The 24,593-nt window shown below is 42.2% G+C and overlaps 1 protein-coding gene and 1 long non-coding RNA gene across 3 annotated transcripts in view; one reads left to right on the top strand and one right to left on the bottom strand.

The window, feature by feature from the left end:
* Nucleotides 1-3,994: 3,994 nt before the first annotated feature.
* Nucleotides 3,995-8,644, bottom strand: LOC129705420 (uncharacterized). The gene is made up of 2 exons (XR_008724908.1): nucleotides 8,506-8,644; nucleotides 3,995-4,234 (listed from the first exon to the last, which is right to left on the bottom strand). It is a non-coding gene; the product is annotated as an uncharacterized LOC129705420 (long non-coding RNA).
* The window catches only part of kars1 (lysyl-tRNA synthetase 1), a 42,032-nt gene continuing 25,844 nt past the window's right edge, over nucleotides 8,406-24,593 (top strand). The window contains exons 1-6 of one of the 2 annotated variants that reach the window (XM_055648972.1): nucleotides 8,442-8,565; nucleotides 15,637-15,823; nucleotides 17,077-17,218; nucleotides 19,299-19,464; nucleotides 21,061-21,154; nucleotides 22,739-22,925. In XM_055648972.1, the coding sequence (XP_055504947.1) occupies nucleotides 15,681-15,823; nucleotides 17,077-17,218; nucleotides 19,299-19,464; nucleotides 21,061-21,154; nucleotides 22,739-22,925 (732 nt within the window). In that variant the 5' untranslated portion in view covers nucleotides 8,442-8,565; nucleotides 15,637-15,680. Of the gene's footprint in view, nucleotides 8,566-15,636; nucleotides 15,824-17,076; nucleotides 17,219-19,298; nucleotides 19,465-21,060; nucleotides 21,155-22,738; nucleotides 22,926-24,593 lie in introns of both variants that reach the window. The other variant, XM_055648974.1, reaches the window with a different exon arrangement.

A 24,593-nucleotide genomic window follows, 5' to 3' on the forward strand; every position in this document is an offset into this window, starting at 1 on the left:
TGTGGTCTGGCTGTGTTTGTTGGGGAAGGGGTACCAGGGTTACGTTTCTGATTTTCAAACCTGCAGTAAAACTCATTCAGGTCGTTCGTCAGCTGACGATTGTTCAAAGAGCGGGGGGCTTTCCTCTCATAGCTGTTGATTTCTTGCATGCCCTTCCAAACTGAAGAAGAATCACTAGCTGAGAACTTGCTCCTCAACTTCTCAGAGTACCTTCCCTTGGCAGCTCTGATTCCTTTTCTCAGCTCTTTATCGATTAGGCTATCGGCTTGATGCATATTTTCCCCCATCCCCCCCTCCCCCCCTCCACCCGATCTCGAAATGGAAATGTTACATCTGTATATAATGATCCCAATAAAATGTGTATTTATTCACAAACTATGGAATTCATATTTTTCAGTATTGTTATCAAGGAAAAGAAACCAGTTCCAATTGCTTGATATTATTTGATATTGTTTAATATTATTCATATGGAGGAGGAAATATAATAGCTGAAACATAACTTAATTTTGCAATCTCACTAAAGATAATCCCCCTTTCCCTCTCCCCTCCCCCATCTCTCTCTCTCCCCTCCCTTCCCCTCTCTCTCTCCCCCTCCTCCCTCTCGCATCCCCCCTCTTTCTGGCGGGGGGGGGGGCGTGGACCCAGGGGGGGGGCGTGGGCCCCCAGCGAGGGTGGCATGGATCCAGCGGGGGTTGGCGTGGGCCCAGCGGGAGTGGCGTGGGCCCAGCGGGGGTCAGCGAGGGTGGCATGGATCCAGCGAGGGTGGCGTGGGCCCAGCGGGGGTCAGCGAGGGTGGCGTGGGCCCAGCGGGGTGGAGCCTGCGGGGATGGCATGGGGTCAGCGAGGGTGGCGTGGACCCAGCGGGGGTGGCGTGGGCCCAGCGGGGGTGGCGTGGGCCCAGCGGGGGTGGCATGGGCCCAGCGGGGGTGGCGTGGGCCCAGCCAGCGGGGGTGGCGTGGGCCCAGCGGGGGTGGCATGGGCCCAGCGGGGGTGGCATGGGCCCAGCGGGGGTGGCATGGGCCATGGGCCCAGCGGGGGTGGCGTGGGCCCAGCGGGGGTGGCGTGGGCCCAGCGGGGGTGGTGTTGGGGGATGATGGCTTGGACCCCGGCGGTGGGGGGAAGCGAGGGGAGCGGGCTCCGCCGCAGTGGTGTCTGGTGTCGGGGTTACAGCCGTTAGGTTCAGATTCAGCCACTCCCACCCGACGGTGGGAGAACGGAGAACTGGCCGTTTCAAAAGTGGAAATGCTGATTTTTTTTTTCCGAAAAAAAATCTGATTTGGTTTTTTTTGGGGTGATTTTTTCTTAGGTGGGGGGGGAGGGGGGGAATAGGGGTGCGGTCGCACCCAACGCACCCCCCCTTCGGACGGCCATGCTCTCTCATTGGTTCATTGGTGCACGTGACATGTTTTAAGTTTTGGAAATGCTCTCTACCATGTTATTTTTTTATATTTTGACCCACTCCTGTGCTATTAGTCTCCCTCTTTCCCAGGCTTTTTGCTCACTTTCATAACACCAATAATTAAGTTTGCAAGAAATGTTAGTTGTCTAACCTCGTAGAAATAGTAATTGATCCCTACTATAACTAAAGAATATTTACGAAGTGTCAGTACATATGGAAGTGTGGTATCTGTTCATCCAGCCTCTAGCAGCTCACTGCAATTGTAATTTAGTCAATCCCATTACCAAGCTCTTCATCCAATGCTCTGCAATTTCCATTCTTTAAAGATTCAGTCAATTTGCTTTCAAAAGTAAGAATTAAATCTTGTTCAACACATTTTACAATAATTCAAAATTAGTAATTAACCTACCATTAATTGTCATTTCCAGAAGAGTTCCATACTGCTATCATTCTTTGCAAGACATCTATTTTCCAACCACTTCTGATAGACCCGGCTCCTATTTTAGATTATGTCCCCAGTCCTAAACACTCCAATTGACATAAATAGTTTCTATCCACTCCATCAGTTGCTCTTAACAACTTGAGAACTTTGAACACATTACCACTTAACCCTCTGCAAAACCCTCTGGATAAACAAACCTAGTTTTGTAATCTTCCCTTGTGTTTAATCTTTGAAATCCAAGTATAAAATTCTGGTAAATCTCTATTGCACTTCCTATGAATCCTATATGTCCTAAGATGCAGTGCCCAGAATTTCACCCAGTACCTAAAGTGTGTTTGATTGGCAATTTAAATCATTGTAATAAAACGTTTAATCTCATATTTTATCTAATCTCATGGATCAACATTCTATTCATCCTTTTGATTATTGTCTTCACTCACCCAACATACTGTAATGATCTATGTTTGTAGAGTCTTTTAGTATTTCAGTTTGATCATCACCTCGAAAGGATTCTGTTCTATCCATTTTAGGTTTCAAGTGGATGAATTCAGATTAGGCTTTGTTCAATTTTGATTTGCTACAGTTTCGTCTGTTTGCTTAATCTATTAAAATCTTAGTAATTTAGTTATATTTATGTTGTTCAAAATATTCTTTATGTTAAATTTATATAATTGGCAAACTCATATATGGCTTGCTACTACATCATCCAAATTGTTTAAACGTACAGGATGTACAGTAGTTGTATACCACTTATACTGCCAATTGACTACATTCCAACCATTCTTTCTACATCTTGCTCCTCCCACTAGCTTTACTGGAAATACATTTACAAGAAATGGTCCCATTGTTTCAGAATTGTAAATATTTTCTTCATATGATATCTTTGCAGCCACCTGTACTTCCCTGTCCTGTGCTGGCTAAACTGGACAATGCAGCACCGGTTGTTACTATCCGATTAAAACTTGACATTGGCATTTAAGATGTGGGGCTGGAATTTAGAAGTGTCCAGAGTTTGTATTCACTCTAGTAACGTCACGAAGGTGGGCCAAAGATGTGAACCAGTTGCGAGACTCATTTGGCATCTCACTTGTCAGTTTTGGTAGACCCTGCTGATTCAGAATGATTTGATCATGTAAAGAGTTAAACACAAAAGCTTTTCATTGTACCTCGGTATATGTGACAATAAACAAGACTAATAATTATTAAATCTGTGCATAACCAAATAAGAGGTACATTGCTGAAGGTGCACACAATATATTACATCAAAGCAATTTGAATGCTTTGCTGGGCCCTGTCAGATCCTTCCTATAAAATGTCCTCAAGATGGATGTGATGAGAATGGGTCGATGCCTCTTTGTGGACTATGGATTTGCAAAGCAGGCCTGGAAAATGATATAGGGATCCTTGTTGAGGTTCATCCCAAGCAACTGTGTAATGCTGATCAATGGGCTGTTCCCAGGGATGCATATCAAGACACACACTAAGTGCAGCTGTAAGATTATCCACTCAGTGAAAAACACTTTAGTCTGCCCGAAAGGTGGGTCTTCCATTACATAGAGATCTGCAAAGGAATGCTGCCGACTGGTACATTCCAGACTGGAGGAGCACGTGCTGAATAAAGGATGCACTGAAGCATGGTGCACCAAATGCAACATCTTTGTGGGGATAGACTGCAGTCTGCTTGCTGTCTCTAAATATTGAGGGGTTAAGTCATGGTTAAAAGCCTCTCAAACATGTGAAGTTTGTACCTTTCAAGGAGCCCATGATATTTTTTTATGATATGAATACATTTTATTTTTAACATTAAAAAAAAACGAAGGAATTTGCTTCTTGACACAATAAAGCTTCCTCTGGTAAATGAACAGCAATTGGAAGCCTGGTCGGCAATAGCAAGTTTCTAGGCTAGGAGAAGGAGGAGGAAACCAGGTAGGGGATGCAAAGTCCTAGAAGAGGGAATTGTAGGAAAAACTAAGGCTGTAGCTGGAACGCCTCTGTAGACTTGTATTTGACATTCCTGAGATATGCCAGTAATCGCAACTTTACATCTCAATTAAGCTCACTGTCCATATTTTTTTACCCTTCCTCTGCTGCTATCAGTCAACCTCTTGCCAAAAACACAAAAAATTAACTTATAAGAAATAGAAATTCAAATCCAATTGTATAAATTAATTTATTAAATAAAAGTGGTGTGCATATTGCTATTTATTCCTAAAATAAAATGGAATTTTCTTCAGTGATTGCCCCAGTTGGACTTTTCAGTAGCCGGAGATAGATAGCTGGAGTAACTCAGCGGGACAGGCAGCATCTCTGGAGAGAAGGAATGGGTGACGTTTCGAGTCAAGACCTTTCTTCAGACTGGTTAGAGATAAGGGAAACTACAGAAATAGATGATGCTGTGGAGAGATAAAGAACAATGAATAAAAGATATGCAAAAAGTAACGATGATAAAGGAAACTGTAGTGTGAAAATGAGAAGTTAGTGTGACTTGGGTGGGGGAGGGATAGTGAGCGAGGGAATGCAGGGGCTACCTGAAGTGAGAGAAATCAATATTCATACCATGGGCTGTAAGCTTCCCAAGCAAAATATGAGATGCTGTTCCTCCAATTTGCTTTTAGCCTCACTCTCACAATGGAGGAGACCTAGGACAGAAAGGTATGTGTGGGAATGGGAAGGAGAATTAAAGCGTTTGGCAACCGGGAGATCAGATAGGCTCAGGCGGGCTGAGTGAAAGTGTTCAGCGAAATGATCGCCCGGTCTGCATTTGGTCTTGCAGATATACAAGTCCACATCTTGAACAGCGGATACAGTAGATGAAGTTGCAGGTGGTGCAAGTGACCCCCTGCCTAACCTGAAGGGGTCCCTGGACAGAGTTGAGGGATGGGGGGAGGAGGACAGGTGTTGCATCTTCTGCAGTTGCAGAGGAAGGTACCTGAGGAGATGATGGTTTGGGGTGAGTTAGCCAGGGAGTTGCAGAGGGAACGGTCTCTGCGGAAGATGGGAAAGGGTGGAGATAGGAAAATGTGTTTAGTGGTGGCACCTCGTTGGAAGTGGCTGAAATTTCAGAGGATTATGTTCCTCTGCCATGGCTGATGGAGTGGAAGGTAAGGACTAGGAGGAGGGGGAGCAAGGGCGGAGCTGCGGGGTACTAAGGAGACACGGGCGAGGGCCACATCAGAAGAGAGGGGAACCCCAGTTTCCTAAAGAATGAGGACATCTTGGATGTCCTGGTATGGAACTCCTCATCTTGGGCACAGATGTGTCGTAGATGGAGGAATTGGGAGTAGGGGATAGAGTCTTTGCAGGAAGCAGGGTGGGAAGAAGTGTAGTCGAGATAGTTGTGGGAGTCAGTGGGTTTGTAATAGATGTCAGCCAATAATCTATTTCCTGAGAAGGAGACGGTGAGATCAAAAAGGGGAGGGAGGTGTCGGAGATGGTCCAAGTAAATTTGAGTGCAGGATGAAAATTGGTGATTAAGTTGATGAAGTCCATGAGTTCTGCATGGATGCAGGAGGTAGCACCACTGCAGTCATCAATGTAACGGAGATAGAGTTCGGGAGACATAGCCATTTCAGTTTGTTTCCAGAGTGTCCCAGCGAGGAGGCACGGACTGACGATGGAGGACCCGCTCGCTAAGGATCGCACGCCACGGACAGATGATGGATGACCCACCGGTAGGCCCAGCCCGCCAACCACGGACACCAACTCGACGCTGAGCCGCTGGCATTGACGGGGATCCACGCCGCAGAGAGCGAGGAGAATCCATGAAGGAGGCAGATGTCGAGAATGAGGTAGACTGCCGGGAACGAATTGAATGAAGAGGGGCCCAGCGGAGGGTGCCGCCGAGAAGGAATGGAACTAAGGGGGACACAGCGAGGGGGAGGGGAGCCTGCTGACACGTTTGTATGCAAAACAAAGCAGTTCAATGTACCTATTGCACGTGTGACAATAAAGTATCATTCATTCATTCTTTACTCTTTTAACTTTCAGACCAAGTTTTAATGACCGGGATACAATTTAAAAGCAAAATAGAAGAACTATATTTGCTGGAAATTTGAAATAAAAATAGAAAATGTTGGAGATAATCAGACAACATCTTTGGAGGGAGAAACAGAGTTAACGTTTCATCAGCACAATTTAGCACAGAAGTTATCAAATAAGTTATCTCTCCTTGGATTGCATGGGATACAAGGAGAGATAGCTGAATGGACAGGTACATGGATAGGACAGATTTGGAGGGATATGGACCAAGCGCAGGCAGGTGGGACTCATGTAGCTGAGATATGTTGGGTAAGTTGGGCCGAAGGGCTACTTTCCACACAGTCTCACTCTATGACTGGCTGAAATTTATTCTATTTACAGGGCACTGATCAGGAGTGTTCGAAAATACCCCACTTGCCAGCACCAGTGTAGGTATGTTACAATACTTACCTTCAGCGGCGCTGCAATTCTGCCCTGGCCGTGTGCGCGATTTTGGCGTGTTTGAGGGGGGGGGGGGGGGTTAAAATGCAGTTTTTTCCCCGACCTGGTCCTGAATTATATTTTGTTGGAGTGCAAGATGTTGCTGCAGAATCGTTCCGACGGCCGTTTTGTGTGTTTTAAAAAAAAATTTGCCCGACAAGTTAATCGCTGGAGTGATTTTAAAATCAGCTTCTGAAGCCGTCAATGCCGACAACGGGGCCGGATTTTATGTAAGGGACAGGTAAAAGAAAGTAGTTTATTTTTATGTATAAAAGTGTTTCTTAAGGTGTATTTAATTCACATTTTAAGTTGCGAAACGGTGATTTAGTCCCCGAACGAACCGGCAGTGTATTTGGGGACTAAATCACCGCAACCTCAACGTTCCAAATGGTCCAGTTCCAGAAAATCCCACTCGCAAGCTGATTTAAATGGCCATTAATTTACAGGTATTAAACATTAAATTCCTTCCATTTGGCCTATAAACCCATGACAATGAGATTTAAAATTATGTTATATTCTGAATTCTTGTGTGAATGTTATTTGGACCCTTAGGCTATTTAAAAATGTTAATCTATTCTTAAGAAATGGATAGATGTTTATATCTAGTAATTGAATTTTGTAATTAGCTACAATTAGGTAACTAGCTAACTATATGCTTTAATTTCAAGTCATCTAAGTAAGATGGTTTCATATTTGTTTCAGAATGCTTCAATCTACAATAACTGAAAATTTCTTTCAGTTCTCTTAAATTTTAAGAAAGTTATGGGCTTTTAAATGTTCTCGATCGCAGCTTTTGTGTTAAGTCAATGAAAAAGCAATAGGGAGGTTTCACGGCAGTCGGGTCACGACCTATGACCCGTACTGTTGCTACGTTACTCCAAATGGATTACACGAGATGTGCTGCAGGTAGGCACTTACCATTGTTTCCAGCGTAGCGGGCCGTTTAAAACTCACCAAAATTGTCAATTTTTGCGCTGTAAATAATTATGGAAATTGGGATAAGCGTGTGAGACATTTATCCTACTTCACAATTCCAAAAGTGAGGAGAAATGACGGTAGATAGAAGCGAGAGCTCAAGGGATAACAGCCAGAGTGCTGGGCGAACATTGGCCGTTTGCTCACTGCATTTCATCAACTAAGGCATTATTTGTGTTTTGTCTTGATTACTTTGGCATCTAACAAGTTTCAGAAGTGATAAATCTGGCTGTAATTTTTTTAAATCGCCCATGGTTCTCGTGGGTTTTTACATACAAAATGAAAACGCATCTGAAGAAAAATTTACAGCCAGATTTATCACTTCTGAGAATTTTTAGATACCAAAGGAATCAAGAAAAACACAAATAATGCCTTACTTGATGAAATGCAGTGAGCAAACGCGATAATTCCCAATATTTTCATGTTTACCAAGCACTTTAGCTGCTGCTCTCCCTTCAGCTCTCGCTTCTCTCTACCTTCATTTCGCTTCACTTTTGGAATTCTAAAGTTGGGTACATGTCTCTCACACTTACCCCGACTCCCACAATTTTTTTCAGCGCAAAAATTCAACATTTTGGCGGGTTTTTAACAGGTAGGAAAGTACGCGTTTCTAGCATTAATAACATATACCGGAAGTGACGGATGTCTTCCAGTTGGATTTAGCGGCTCCGTGCGTCGAGCCCTATGACCCAGTGACCTTACGTGCAACCCCCCTATAGGGAACAAGATGCCAATTTCGAGTATGAAAATGGCCATAACGTTTTTAATACTGAAGATATGAAAGTGAATTAGGTGTCAAATTAAACTTCTTTTTATGCTTTATCTGATGGGATAAATCAAAGACTTGATTTTTAAAATCTCAAAATGTTGTAACATTGCTAATCAGTGCAGTTCCAAAATCACCAGCTCAACATAAAGCAATGACAAGGAAAGCCAGATAGGTTTTACAGTGAACATCAACAAAATCTGCAGAAGGTTCTCGACCCGAAAGGTCACCCATTCCTCCTCTCCAGAGATGCTGCATTTTGACTCTTGCATTTTGTTTGGGTCTTCGGTGTAAACGAACATCTGCAGTTCCTTCCTACATTAAACACAGTAGTCTCCGCCCTCTCACGGCGGTGTCCGGGCAGGGAAAGAGAAAGAGAAAGAGAAAGAGAAAGAGGAGGAGGAGGAGGAGCGAGAGGTGACTCGCACCAAAGATCCTTTGACTCGCACTGTCGGCGGTTCTTACCAACATGGCGGATGCAACAGCGGCGGCGGCGGCGGACGGGGACTCAAAACTCAGCAAAAAGTAAGTTCCTTCGCTTTTTGTTATGGCTGGTCGGTTGAAATGAATAACGCAGCAATCATCGAGCGGCACGGTATTCTCCAGCGGTTTAAATTCGACCCCTCAATGCCTCCTCATGTGGTGGGCACGTTTTACATCGAGCCGTTGCGTCAGGCGGCAGAGGAGAGGAGAGAGTGTCGGGGACTGTAGTTCCTCGGCCCGACCCGGCCCGGGGAAGAAGGCGAGATGTGTGGGGAGGGAATTACACCGAAGATAGACACGAAATGATGGGGGAAATTCAGCGGGACAGGCAGCATGTGTGGAGAGAAGGAATGGGTGGCCTTAGTTTCAGGTCGAGACCCTTCTTCAGACTGAGTTAGGGAGACTAGAGGGAGACACACGGGTCTGGAAGGGTAAAGTATGAAATCTGGACATCACACACAGGGGACAAATATAAAGTACCGTGTAGAGTGCTTCGTTGTTAGCCGAGGGGAAGCTGACCACGAAGCATACAATCAGGAATATTAATCAGAAGGATAGTGAAACTAGGGTGAGGGAGAGATAGAAAGAGAAAGAGAGAGAAGGAGAAAGTAACTGTTACTTGAAGTTAGATAAATCTATATTCATACCGCTGTTGTAAGATGTCCAGGCGAAATATCTGAAGAAGGGTCTCGACCAGAGATACTGCCTGTCCCGCTGAGTTACTCCAGCATTTTGTGTCTATAACAAGTGAAATATGAGGTCGACACCTCTGGAACTACACATCCCACATTACCCTGCGAGCCTGCCGGCTTCACTTGACAGCTGAAAGCCTTGCGTTCTTTTTAATAACCCCCTTTACTAGCGCCAGTTGCCCTTGATGCCTTCTTGGACCGTTGTGATGAAAGTGTTGTTAACTAGGGAGTTCCAGTATTTAGTTCTAGCCACGAAGAAGAACAGAAACATGATGGATAAACCCAGTAGGTCAGGAAATAGTCATAGAAGGAGAAACAGACTTCAACGATCAGGTTAGAATAGTTACCACCTGGCCCTGCTGAGCAAAGATGCTGCTCCTCTAGTATCTTTGCTGCTGAGTGTATCGCTATTTTCTATTTCGTTTTTGATTCCCGGAATCGGGAGTTTTGTTTCGAATTCGGAGTTTTGTTTCGATTTCGCATTTGTTATAGTTTCTATACGCCTGCTGCCCCGGTGGTGGTATCAGGATTGTGTTTTATTTTCATTTCAGATTTACTACCATTGCAGCGCTTTAAAAAATCATTAATTGCCATTGTTTTTATCTTGGATGCTGTTTAGCTTGTGCTTTTTGGGACTGCAGTGATGTAGGCAAGAGGGCTGTTTTCCAACACACTATAGCTCTCTCCTACAGATGGTAGAAAGGGAGTCGGATTGTGAGTTCCTCACTGGATGATATACTGTCCTTAATTACAACCAGTGTTTAAAGAAATAGGCCACATTTTGGTGATGTGTCCAACATTCTAGCCTCAACTGACACTGGAAATAAAAGTGAATATTCATGTAATTCCCCTCTAGGTCTTGCTTTGTTTCAGGACTTCAGTTATGTCATATTAAGAGTTTAATATTTTAAGATATTCATGGTAAGAAAATGATGCCACACATATTAAAATCCATTCATGGTACCAGTCCCTGTTTTCCATGTGGTAACATGGATAGGGAGGTGAAGAATGCATTTGACATGTTTTCCTCATTGGGTCAGGGCACAGATTATAAAAGTTTGGAGGTTTTGTCACAACTTTGCAAAACGTAGTTAGACTGTACTTGGAGTATTGTGCACAGTTCTGGTTACGCTCTGTAGGAAGGAGATGGGTTCATTATACTACTACCATATGCAGTTGTATCATCAATGAAGATAAGTGAACCAGTATCTTCAGCAACCATACATGCTCAGGCCAAAACACCCCCACCACGATGTTTCTTGGGCAGTTCCTTCTCTCCTCCCTACTTTGCACTTGCCATCACTCTGATATATAACCACTGTACGAGGTAATTCAAGAGTTCTCCCGAGTTTCCCCTGATTCGAACTCGGAGAATTACGATAATAGCCGTTAGTAGGTACTCGGGGCTCTCGTGGACATTTTACACACTGTTGAAAAAGCTTCATGAGCTTACCGCGTTTCCCTAGTACCTGCCATTAGCGTTACGAGTTGCAAAGAAATGTCCCGAGCGCCGACGTACCCGCTACATACATTCTAAGTACTTACCACGAGTTTGATTTTTTAACTCGGGAGAGCTCTTGGGTAAACTCGTATAGTGTCATCTGTCACAAGACCTTTTTCCAGGACTGTGGTTGCTTTTTTAAGTACTTCTTGGCAAACTGTAACCTGGCCATCCTTTTTTTTTGGGCTAACCAGTGGTTTGTATCTTGCAGTGTAGCCTCTGTATTGTGGTTCATGAAGTTTTCTGTGGACAGTGGTCACTGACAAATCCACACCCGACCTGAATGTTTCTGATCTGTCGGACAGGTGTTTGGGGATTAATAGAGAAAATTCTGACAATCAGCTGTGGAGGTCTTCCTTGGCCTGCCAGTCCCTTTGTGATTAGTAAACTCACCAGTGCTCTTTCTTCTTAATGATGTCCCAAACGGTTGATTTTGGTAAGCCTAAGGTTTAGCTGATGTCTCTTTATTCTTGTTTCTCAGTCTCATAATTGATTCTTTGACTTTCATTGGCACAACTTTGATCCTCATGTTGTTTAATAGCAATACAAGTTTCCAAAGGCGATGGAAAGACTGGAGGAAAGACTAGGTGCTGAGAGTTCTCTTATACTTGTATTAAGGAGGCAATTAAACACATCTGAGCCATTCGAAACAACTGTGAAGTCATGTGTCCCAAACATTATGGTGCCCTGAAATGGGGGGACTATGTATAAACATAGCTGTAATTTCTACATGGTGAAACCAAAATGTATAAAAATACCCTTTAATAGCATCTGACAATCTGCATTTTAACTACATGTGATTTCTTTTCTATTACAAATGTCAAATTGTGGAGTACAGAGGCAAATAAATAAATGATGTGTCTTTGTCCCAAACATTATGGAAGACTCTGTAGTTCCTTGATAGTGGTGTCACAGATAGATAGGGTTGTCAAGAAGGCTTTTTGCTATATTGAAATTCATTAGTCAGGATGTTGAGTCTGAAGAAGGTTCTCAAACCAAAATGTCACCTATTCCTTTTTTCCAGAGAGGCTCTCTGACCTGCTGAGTTACTCCAGCTTTTTGTGTCTATGTTGAGTATAGCAGTAGGGATGTTATGTTACTGTTTGTAGAAGATGTTGGTGAGGCAAAATTTGCAGTATTATAGTAAGTTTTGTTTATCCTGCTACAGGAAGGAAGTCGTTAAGTGGGTGTCATGGTACACCAGTCATTGAAGGTAGGCATGCAGGTGCAGCAGGTAGTAAAGAAAGCGAATGGTATGTTAGCTTTCATTGCAAAAGGATTTGAGTATAGGAGCAGAGAGGTTCTACTGCAGTTGTACAGGGTCTTGGTGAGACCACACCTGGAGTATTGCGTACAGTTTTGGTCTCCAAATCTGAGGAAAGGACATTATTGCCATAGAGGGAGTGCAGAGACGGTTCACCAGACTGATTCCTGGGATGTCAGGACTGTCTTATGAAGAAAGACTGGATAGACTTGGTTTATACTCTCTAGAATTTAGAAGATTGAGAGGGGATCTTATAGAAACTTACAAAATTCTTAAGGGGTTGGACAGGCTAGATGCAGGAAGATTGTTCCCGATGTTGGGAAAGTCCAGGACAAGGGGTCACAGCTTAAGGATAAAGGGGAAATCCTTTAAAACCGAGATGAGAAGAACTTTTTTCACACAGAGAGTGGTGAATCTCTGGAACTCTCTGCCACAGAGGGTAGTTGAGGCCAGTTCATTGGCTATATTTAAGAGGGAGTTAGATGTGGTCCTTGTGGCTAAGGGGATCAGGGGGTATGGAGAGAAGGCAGGTACGGGATACTGAGTTGGATGATCAGCCATGATCATATTGAATGGCGGTGCAGGCTCGAAGGGCCGAATGGCCTACTCCTGCACCTAATTTCTATGTTTCTATGAAAGAATGCAGAGAAGATTTACGAGGGTGTTGCCAGGACTTGCGGGCCTGAGCTGTAGGGAGTGATTGGGTAGGCTTGGACTTTATTCCTTGGAGTGCAGGAAGATGAGGGGTGATGTTATAGGAGTGTGTAAGATCAAGAGCGGGATAGATAGGTAAATGCACAGTCTTTTACCTAGAGTAGGGGAATCAGAACCAGGGGACATAGATTTATGGCGAGAGGGGTAAAATGTAATAGGAACCTGAGGGACAACTTTCACACAGAGGGTGGTACATGGCATGAGCTGCCAAAGGAGGTAGTTGAGTCAGGTACTATAACGGCATTTAATAGACACTTGAATAGGTACATGGATAGAAAAGGTTTGGAGGGATACAGGCAAAATGCCGGCAGGCGGGTCTAGTGTAGATGGGGCATCTTGGTTGGCATGGGCAGGTTGGGCCGAAGGGCCTGTTTCCGTGCTGTATGACTCTGACTCTGAGGTGATGTTCCTCCAGTTTGTGTTTGGCCATACAATGGTGAAGGTCCAGGACAAAATCGTCAGTATGGAAAGGGGAGATAAAATGATTAGCATCTGAGAATTCAGTATGCCTTGATGGACCGAGCACAATGCGATGGAGGCAGAGAAATTAACAGTAGGGGGATAACATCTTTGCAAGAAACAAAGAGGAAGGAGGTGTATCCAGACAACTGGGAGTTGGTTGATTTGTACTCTCTGTCAGTCGATATTCTGACCTCTGATGGAAACAGATCAAGAAAAGGGCCATCTCCAAACCTCTGATGACCCACTTTAATCTATGACAAGTCTCAGATACCTCCATCATGGGGAAAAAGACGAGGTTTGAAGAGGTGCACGTGAGCCCTCTCCTCTGTCCTGTAGCTTTGCTCTCGCATTCCTCCCCCAGACAGAATAATTATAGAGTTCCCCTGGTCCTATCCTTTTTATCCCACCAGCCTCTGCATCTGACATTTTATCTCTAACATTTCAACTACCTTTAATGCGCTATCACCACTAAACACAACTTACCGTCCCTACACCTTTCCCCTCTCCATTGAGATTCCCTCTGCAACTCATTGGTTCACTCAACCTTTTTCACCCAATCTGTCTGCTCCTACCGTACATTATTCCCCGGCTTCTGCAGGAGATGTATCTCCACACGTCTCTTGCTTCCATCCAGAGATCCCAGTGGCTTTTCCAGGTGAGACAGAGGTTCACGTGCACTTTGCATATTGCACTCGGTGCTGCCAATGTGACTTCCTTTGCATCGGCGAGACCAAGTGTAGACCAGGCAACCGTTTTGCTGAACACTAGCACTGTCTAGCAAGATCTGCTGGATTTCTTGGTTGCTAAACATTTTACCTCCCCACGCCATTCCCATATCAAATCTCCTCTATTTCCCATGTGAGGCCACTTGCAAACTGGAGGAATAGCATCTCGTATTCCACTGGGGAAGCTTACAACCCAACAGTATGAACATTGTATTCTCTAATTTTAAGTAATACTGCCCATCTTTTTCCAGTTCATCTCTCTCTCTCTCCCCCCCCTTGCAGAACACCCACTTTTATCCCACCATCTTCTTTCCCTTCTTTGTACACTAATCTCCCATCCTCGAGTTCCACATTTCCTTGTTATATCTCCTCTTGCCTCCTTCCATCAATATTCATCTTTCCATTTTTACTTTTCACTCTTTCTCTTCTAATCTGACATCCTTTGCCTCCTTTTCATTTATTCCACGCGTATGCCAATGCACCTCTTCCCCCCCCCTCATCTTTATCCACCTATCACATGGCAGGCTTAGTCCTTTCTTTTCCAGCTTTCTCTAATGTAATCCAATCAGTCTGAAGAAGGGCCTCAGCCTGAAAAGGTGTCTTTCCATTCCCTGTCCAGATGCTGGCTTAATTACTGAGTTCCTTCAGCACTTTGTGTTTTGCTACAGAATTCAGCACCTGCAATTACTTGTGACTCTCGTCTATACACATTGATGTCTTCATAATTTTGTATACCTCCATCAGATTCCCCTGAAGCCTCCTCGGCTCCAAAGAAAATAAACCAAGCCCATCCAATCACTCATAACCAAGCAATTCATACCCTGTTAGATGCATCATACTGTGAATTTCCTTTACGTCCTTTCTAATGTAATCACATTCTTCCTACAGTGTGGCAACCAGAACTGCACACCATATTTCAGCTGCGTCATTACAATGTTTTATAATCGTAGGCTCTGACATTTTAATTTTTTTAGTTTCAGTTTGAATATATTTTGATGTGACTGAATTTTTAAGTTTTTTTTGATATTGAAAGAATATGTTGAAAGAAGCTGCCTCAAAAATAAAGTTTGTGATGGATCTTCTGCAAATTCAAAATGACGAGAAAGCCAGCCTGTTCACAGCAAGCTGCTAAAAAGGGGTTGACTCAACAACTCAACAGCCCTTTTCTCTCTGGATTTTATGTTCAGGAATGATACCAATAAAATAAACAGTACTTTATTCAGCTGTCAACGCAAATCTTCTTGCCCTTCTATTACCAACCATTACATCATTCTTTTTTCATATTCACTTCATATTTGCCTTCCATGTATCTTAATGTTTTCTGGTGATTTGATAAATTACGACATTAGTGGTGAACAGTTGCTGCAGGTGGGCCTGACAGGGATTGCAAGCAGCTTTGGGCCTGGTGGTTCAGGCTTCACATTGCACCATCTAGGCATGCAGAATGGACTGGCTACCCAACACACTCCACGGTGCTATTTGATATTAGTGTAAGGAGCATAAAATATGTTAGCTTGAGGGAGAAGCTATCCTGTAGAGCCAATTTTGTTAAATCTGAAACATTAACTCTTTTTTCTTTGCGCAAATGCTGCCCGACCTGTTCATTACTTCCACTTTTCCTTCACATTTTTCGAACAGTAACATAAAACAATGCTGGAATCAGAGTTCAAAAGCTCACTTTACAGGTAATTATATTTTGAGCAATCACTGGTTTGAGCGTTAATAGTCTGATACTATCTATCTTTCTTTTATTAGGTATTAAGTGCTTTGTAAATGAGACAAGACTGTGACAGTTCATTATGATGGCCAGCACCATGCTTAGGCTTCTTGGGTTGCAGATGGCCGAAATCTGCAAGGTCAGGGGTCAATGGGGGAAGGTGCCAATACACCAATTTGCTTCCTTTACTGCTCTTTTCCAGAAGAGACTACATGATGAAAAAAGGTTGGTAGTACTTTGTTTCATGATTTGACGATCTCAATTTGTTCAAGTAGCCAACCTTTCTTCATCATAAATGAGCATTTAAATTGCCCTGAATGGGAATAGAAACCTTATGGGCATGAAGTGGAATTAGACATTGTTTTGACACAATGGAATTGTGGCGCAGTTGGCAGAGCTGCTGCCTCACAGTGCCAGCGAGTCGGGTTTGATCCTGACCATGAGTGATGTCTGCGGTGTTTGCATGTTCCCTCTGACCACATACGTGGTTTTTCTTTGGATACTCTGGTTTCCTCCCACACCCGAAAGATGTACGGGTTTGTAGGTTAAATGACCTCTGTAAATTTCAATTAATGTATGGGAGTGGTGCGAGAGTGGGATAATGTAAAACTTGTGTGAACGTGGAGAGTGATTAGGTGAGATAGCAATAGTTGGATAAACAACACAACTTACAAATACCTATTTAAACTGCTGTTTATCGTTGTTCTATGTTTGAGTAAATCACCTGCAATATTATCCAATTTATTTTCAATAATAAACTTATTGATGTTACCTTTTTTTGCAGTATTTCATTTATTGACACACAAATGTAACAGTGGTTAATAGACTGAATGCTTACCTCTTCAATTTTTGCCCATAGTGCATATTATGGAGCACATGGAGCAAAATGGTTTGGGATAAAAGTAATATAATGTATTTTCCTTTGCATTGACATGAAATTACATAGCCACGATTTGAAGATTTGATCGTCTAACTTTGATTTTTCATTTCTAATTATTCCAGGCATGATTTACATTCTAAAATTGGAGTAATCTACCATTACGAGTTAGTCGTTATCTAGTTTAAGTTTCCATCTGCTTCACTGTAGATTGCAACTTTTTAATATTTTTTCAGAGGTGATATTTAATATTTATTATATATTCAATTTACAAGTTTTGCTTTTTTCCACTGAGTTCCAGCAGTTTAGTTATTTTGTTTGAAAATTACAAATGCCTTTAATTTAATGTTTTTTAATTTAAATGACAACTAAAAATAACATTTAATTGAATCATTTTATATTTGCAAAACACTGCAATAACTTCTGTCTGGATAAATATTTTCAAACATTTCTATTATGTTTATTAACTGTAATGTATAGGGAGCATTGCAGCTACTTGTATAGATTGTATAAATCCAATTTATTCTGAGTTTTAAAATGCAATGTTGACGTAGGAACACTTGTGACCATATCTTGTGTTTTCCTGGTCTAATCTCTCTAGTGAGCAGAAAAGGCGAATGAAAGCAGAGAAGAAAGCTGCTGAGAAGGAAATCAAAATGAAAGAATTGGCTGAAAAGGAAGCTCCCAAAGAAGAAAATGACGAAATCTGCTTTGGTGGAGATGAAGAGACACTTGATCCTAATGTCAGTATAAGAATTCTAAAACAAATCTTAACTCAATAACCTTCAGAGAAGGGGCAGTGTCTAAATATTGGTTAAATGTATTTGTGATATTGGAAGGATATAATGGAGGAAACTAGAATATGATGGGGACTAGTTTAAACTTGAGTGATTGAATCAACATTGACAATAATTCTTCTGTACAGTACTTTGCCAATTTTGAGTTCCTGTGCTCCCATCAATATTGCTTTATTGTATCAGTGGGTTTAGTTTAGTTTATTATTGTCATGTGTACTGACAGCTTTTGTTTGCATACTATCCGATCAAGGAAAATACTGAACGTAAATACAATCATGCCATCCACTCTGCATGGATAAAGGGTACAACATTTAGCCCAAAGATATACCATTGAAGTGTAGATGGAGTCAATGGGAGGCTGGTTTGTGTGATGGTGTGGACTACATCCACAACTGCAATTTTTTGGAGTCTTGGATGGAGTGGTTTCCAAATCAAGCTGTGATGCATCCCAATAAAATGCTTTCTACAGCGCACGTATAGAACTTGGTGAGAGTTGTTGGAGACATGCGGAACTCGGTGAACCTTCTCAGGAAGTAGAGGCATTGGTGTGCTTTCTTGGCCTTAGATTCAACGTAGCTGGCCCAGGACAAATTACTGGTGATATTCATCTCTAGTAACTATCAACACAGACGGTGTGTACCGCTTCGCTTCCAGAAGTAAATCACTATTCCTTTGCTTTGCTGACATCGAGGGAGAGGTTGTTGTCTGGGCCCCAAGTTTCAATGTTCTCAATCTCCTTTCTGTACTCAGTCTCGTAATTATTTGATATCTGGCCCACTACGGTGGTCCCATCTGCAAACTTGTAGATTGAGTTGGATTAGTATTCGGCTGCACAGTCATGAGTGTAGAAGGAGTATAATAGAGGGTTGAGAACATATCCTTCTTGATCTGTGATGTAGGGACAGTGGATTGCAATATAGAATTGCCATGGGTTGTAATTATGACTAGCAGGGGAACAAAGACATACAGTACTCTCCATAATGTTTGGGGCAAAGACTCATCATTTATTTGTTTGTCTCTGAACTCCACAATTTGAGATTTGTTATAGAAAAAATCACATGTGGTTAAAGTGCACATTGTCAGATTTCAATAAAGGCAATTTTTATACATTTTGGTTTCACCATGTAGAATTTACAGCAGTATTTATACATAGTCCCCCCCATTTCAGGGCACCATAATGTTTGAGACATATGGCTTCACAGGTATTTGGAATTGCTCAGGTGTGTTTAAATGCCTCCTTAATGCAGGTATAAGAGAGCTCTCAGCACCTAATCTTTCCTCCAGTCTTTCCATCACCTTTGGACATGTTTATTGTTGTTTATCAACATGAGGTCCAAAGCTGTGCAAATGAAAGTCAAAGAAGCCATTATGAGACTGAGAAACAAGAAACAAGAATAAAACAGTTAGAGACATCAGCCAAACATTAGTCTTAACTAAATCAACTGTTTGGAACAGCATTAAGTGGGACCGGCCCTGCGAGGCCGTACGGCTCAAGCGACCACGTTAGGTCGTGCTAGCCGCATGCAGTCGCATGCTGGTGGGACCGGCCCTTTACACCCAAGATGCATATGTGAAAGACTGAGGGATTAAGGCTCACGGTGAACTGACATAGAAGCGGAATTAGGGTTGAGGAACTCCTATTTTCTGGTGTTCAAATACTTGAGTCCATTAACCTCCTCACCACTAAATCTCCTTCTCCTAGAGTCTTGTCTCTCCTCCTATTATTTGTGTTTCTCAATTGATTTTTAAAAATTGCGCACCATAGATATTGACATTGATCCTACATTATAAAAATCCATAACTAAATATCTCTCTACAAGTTGCTATTCTCCCTTAACATCACCCTTTAAATCTGGCTATTTGACTGAACCTTTGGCCATCTTTCTAGAATCTGTTCATTTGGCTCGCAGCCCACAATTCTGATTATTCTTCAGAACATTTTTGTTGTAGTGCAAGTTTACAAAGTTCCAAGTTCATATTATATGTCAGACATTGCAATGTTTTCTCTATCTTTTTATCTTTTCAGCAATATTTCAAAATACGGACACTGGCCATCCAGCAACTGAAGGGCACTGAAGAGGATCCATATCCTCATAAATTCCATGTCGATCTCTCCTTAACAGAGTTCATTGAAAAGTATAATCATCTGCAGCCTGGTGACCATCTCGCTAATATTAATTTGACCTTGGCAGGTAAGATTTTCAAAAAAGCATCTTTCATTTGTTTTACTCAAAGATTTTAGTTGGGACCACATTTCTGACATGTCAACTGTTTGGGTTACAATCAGTTCTTGTGATGGAGCCCTGTCATTACCTGAAAAGGACCCTTGGTTAAGTTACTGGAGTAGTAATACAGCGGCATTGGGGTTTCCTTTTAATGGTATATATGCTTTTTTGACATAAGGTGACCAGTATTCCAGGTGTGACCACACCAACGCCTGCACAACTAACAAAATCTTCCCATTCTTAAACTCCAACCCCTTTGCAATAAACAATGGCATGCCAGTTTAAGTCCCTCCATGGTAATTAGAGAAATTAAGTTTAGTAACTTAGTTAACATGGAATTAAAAACCTGTATTTTGTAGTGGGGATGAACAAACAGGATGTTATGAGGATATTTTGCCAGGACTGTAGGGTCTGAGCGAAGTTATGTAGGCTGGAACCTTATTCCCTGGAGCGCAGGAGGATGAGGGGGTGATCTTATAGCACTGTATAAAATTATGAGAGGAATAGATCGGGTAGATGAACAGAGTTTCTTGCCCAGGGTAGGTTACATAGATTTAAGGTGAAGGGGAAAAAGATTTAATAGGAATCTGAGGGGTAACGTTTTCACACGAAGGGTGGTGGATATATGGAACAAGCTGCCATAGGAGGTAGTTGAAGCTGGGACTATCCCAACGTTTAAGGAACAGTTAGACAGGTACATAGATTGAACAGTTTTGGAGGAATATGGACCAAACACAAGCAGGTGGGACTAGTGTAGCTGGGACATGTTGGCTGTTGTGAGCCTGTCTCCACCCTGTATCGCTCTATACAGACACTAAGACCAAGGAGTTGATGATGGACTTTAGGAGGAGGGGAACACCCCTGTACCGTCTCCATCAATGGTGTGGATGTGCAGTTTACTAGGGAGTATAAATACCTGGACAGTAAACTGGACTGGTCCAGGAATGCTGAGGCCCTGTACAAGAAGGGACAGAGCCGTCTGCACTTTTTGAAAAGGCTCTGCTTTTTCAACGTTTGCAGTGAAATGCTGCAGATGTTCTACCAATCGGTGGTAGCCAGTGCCATCATCTTCGCTGCCGTGTGCTGGGGCAGCAGGGCGAAGGCTGCGAATGCCAATAGGATCCACAAACTCAGGAAGGCTGGCTCTGTCCTGGGGGCGGAGTTGGATTCTTGGGAGGTGCTCTTGAAAGGGAGGATACTTCCTGGACAATACAGCTCACCCCCTCCATGACACACTGGTCAACCTGAGGAGCACCTTCAGCAACAGACTTGTTCCACCAAGAAGCAGGACAGAATGCCACATGAGATCCTTCTTCTGTGGCTATCAAACGTTTCCGTCTCCATAGAAGCTGAATGGCTGCTGAGTGCTTCCAACATTTTATGTATTATTCTGTATTTTTATCGGATGCAGGGTTTAAAAAAAAAAAAATTTTAAGTTGGTAAATATTCATTATTTTCTGGACTGGAAAGTCCAGATACCAGACTTAAATACTTTTTCTCTTTCTCATGTGTGCTTCGCGAGGTGAGCTTACAATGGAAAACATTGTACCTTAACTTTTCTAGGTCGCATCCATGCCAAACGAGCCTCTGGCGCCAAATTAATTTTCTACGACCTCCGTGGTGAAGGAGTCAAGCTACAGGTCATGGCAAATTCCAAGTATGTTGGATAACACTGGGAGAATTGAACTATCTGGTTTATTCAGATTTGTTTTAATTACTGACTCCTTCAGCACAACAGTAGGATAGCCACATTTACTTATGAAGCTTATGTCGATGCAAATTGATTTCAATAAATGTTAAGATTGGAGTAAACTGATTTGTTGGAAGGTTTTAATATACATGTAGATGCAGTATGTTTTATTTTACCTCAGGAACTAGAGATATTAAAGGAGTTAAGTTTAGAGATACACCCTGAATCAGGCCCTTCGGCCCACCGAGTCCGCACCGACCAGCAATCCCCACACATTAACACTATCCTACACACACGAGGGACACGGCTGTAATTTCTACATGGTGAAACCAAATGTATAAAAATGTCCTTTATACAATGTGCACTTTAACCACATGTAATTTTTTTCTATTACAAATCTCAAATTGTGGAGCACAGAGGCAAATAAATAAATGATGGGTCTTTGTCACAAACATTATGGAGGGCACTGTGTTAATGATTTGGATGAGGGGGATTGAAGGCTTTGTGGCCAAGATTACGGATATTACGAAAATAGTTGAAGGGGCAGGTAGCGCAGAGAAGGCAGGGCCTCTGCAGAAAGACTTGGACAGGTTGGGAGAGTGGGCAGAGATGTGGCAGATGGAATATAGTGTAGCGAAGTATGGAGTCGTGCATTTTGGTAGTATGAATAAAGGCCTTGACATTTTCTAAATGGGGAGAGAATCCAGAAATTGGAAGTGCAAAGGGACGTGGGAGTGCTGGTGCAGGATTCCCAAAAAGTTAATCTGCTAGTCGAATTGGTAGTAAAGAACGCAAATGCTAGCACTTATTTCAAGAGGGCTAGAATACAAAAACAAACCAGGGATGTAATGCTGAGGCTCAATAAGGCGCTGGTCAGGCTGCATTTGGAGTATTGTAAGCAATTTTGGGCACCATATCTGAGGATATGTTTTGGAGAGGGTCCAGAGGAGGTTTACAAGAATGATCTCAGGAATTAGTGGGTTAACATATGATAAGCGTTTGACGGCACTGGGCCTGTACTCGCTGGAATTTAGAAGAATGAGTGGAAGGACCTTATTGAAGTGTACAGAATAGTGAAAGGCTTGGATAGAGTGGTGGAGGGAATGTTTCCACTAGTGGGAGAGTCTTGGACTAGAGGTCGAATGGCCTAATTCTGCTCCTATCACTTATGACCTTAATATACCGTTATCTTTATCTAAGAAAATAATGCTTACACCTGAAACATGGTCAGTATTTCTGTTCATAAATATTCAAAACTAGCTAAATAGTGCATCTATAACTATTTTCGGATGATTGGTTTGTTTCTTGCAAAACCTATATTTGATTTTTCATACAAAACTATATTTTAATTTGTTGTGTAATAATATACCAGCATCTAAAATAGTTAAAAGAATGTACTTGAAATTGTTGAATGCATTTGTATGGAATAATCTGGAACCTGCTACTGGGAAGTTGGTAAACTGGGAAGTTGAGAATAGAATGAAAGGTGTGAATTATTTTTAGTATCTTATTGTGATTTTTGATTTAAACTGAGTTAATTAATTGTTTTAGAAATTACACATCTGAAGAGCAATTCATTAAGGTCAACAATAAGCTCCGGCGTGGTGATATTATTGGAGTGGAAGGAAACCCAGGAAAGACAAAAAAGGGGGAGCTCAGTATAATCCCCAAAGAGATAAAACTACTATCTCCCTGCCTACACATGTTGCCTCACTTGCACTTTGGACTTCGAGATAAGGTAAATGTCCTGAAATAAAATGGTTTTATATTGAAATGCTGAAACAATCGAAAATTCAAATTATTCTAAGCCAAAATGTGTATATATTTGCATATTTTGTTAGAATTTACAACACCCACGACGTTCCAGTTTATGCCCAAGGTCCTCGGCCCCAAAGGCACGTGCTTTGTTGCGTCTGCTCTAGTGAGACAGGAGGTTTCGTGATGGAGAAGTTTGACACATTGTAGGCCAGGAATGATTCTATGAGAACAACTCTTGGACTGCCTCAGCAGCTCTCCCATTTTATTCACTAGTCACTGAATGGTTGTTAGGAGGTCTTTGCAAGATTGCCTTGCAAGATTTGGAAGTCAATGGGTATTTTTAAGGCAGAGATATATAGATTCTTGATAAGTACGAGTGTCAGAAGCTATGGGGAGAAGGCAGGACAATGGAGATGGGAGGGAAAGAGATTAGCAATGAAGCAATATCCATCACATTGATATTAAGTTGATGGTGTCTGATCCATTTGGTTTTATTCTTTTTTTCTATAAACATATTTATGCTGCAACTGAGTTGCTCGCTGGTTCATTTCAGAGGGCATTTGAGAATCAACAAAATTTGTTGCATAACGATTAAGATAAATTGAGTGACTGGGTAAATACTTGGCTGACACTGTTTAGATTGATAAAATGTATCATAATTGTCAAGTTGTCCACTTTGGTAGGAAAAACAGAGAGACAGTATTAGTTAAATTGTGAGACAGTGGGAATTAATAATCAGAGGGTCCTTCGGCACCAGTCACTGAAGGCAAACATACAGATGCAGCAAGCATTTAAAAAGATAAATAGCCTTCAACACAAGAGATTTTGAGTGCAGGAGCAATGATGCCTTACAACAGTTTTATAGGGCCAAGGTGTAATCATAACTGGAGTTGTCATTGCCAGACTGATTCCTGGACGATTTATATGAGGAGAGATTGGGTCTACTCGGCCTGAGTTTTGAATAGAAAGAGTGAAATGAATTAAAATGTACAAAATTTAGACACAAGGTAAAATCACACAAACATTGGAGTTGGAGTAGGCCACCTGGCCTCTAAAGCCTGCCCTGTCATTTACTTTGATCATGGCCTCAATTGCTCTTCTGGGCGTGTTGCCTGTAGTTCCCAATTGCCCAATCTTTCAAATTTATCATCCTTCTGTTTAAGTGCATTCAATGCTTGAACCTCACAAAGCGTTGGTGGAAAAAAAATGTTTTCCCTCTGCACACAAAAACTCCCGTGAATCATTATAAATAACCATGTTGTTATGTTGTAACAAGGTCTCCTTTGGCAAACTAGTTGAAGGGAAAATGTTTCTCTAGCTGTAGTCTCGAAGAAGGATGGGCACTGTCTCAGGCTAAGGGGAAAGGCGTTAAGGACTAAGATGAGAAATCTCTTCACCCTGTGGCTAATAAAACTGGAATTCTACCAAATTGCTGTAGAGGTTAAACAGCATAATATATTTAAGAAGAAAGTAGATAGACAAAAAGTGGTTTGACGAGGGATCTGGAATATGGTGCTGAGGTAGAGGGTCCTTGGAACAGGCTCAAAGGGCCAAATGGTCTACTCTTACTTTCTATGTTTCTGCGTTACTTATATTATGATCTAAATAATAATTGGGGACATTCCAGCTCACGCCCTTTGAGAATAAA

The sequence above is a fragment of the Leucoraja erinacea genome, chromosome 17, assembly GCF_028641065.1.
Source record: "Leucoraja erinacea ecotype New England chromosome 17, Leri_hhj_1, whole genome shotgun sequence".
Taxonomy (NCBI): Eukaryota; Metazoa; Chordata; class Chondrichthyes; order Rajiformes; family Rajidae; genus Leucoraja; species Leucoraja erinaceus.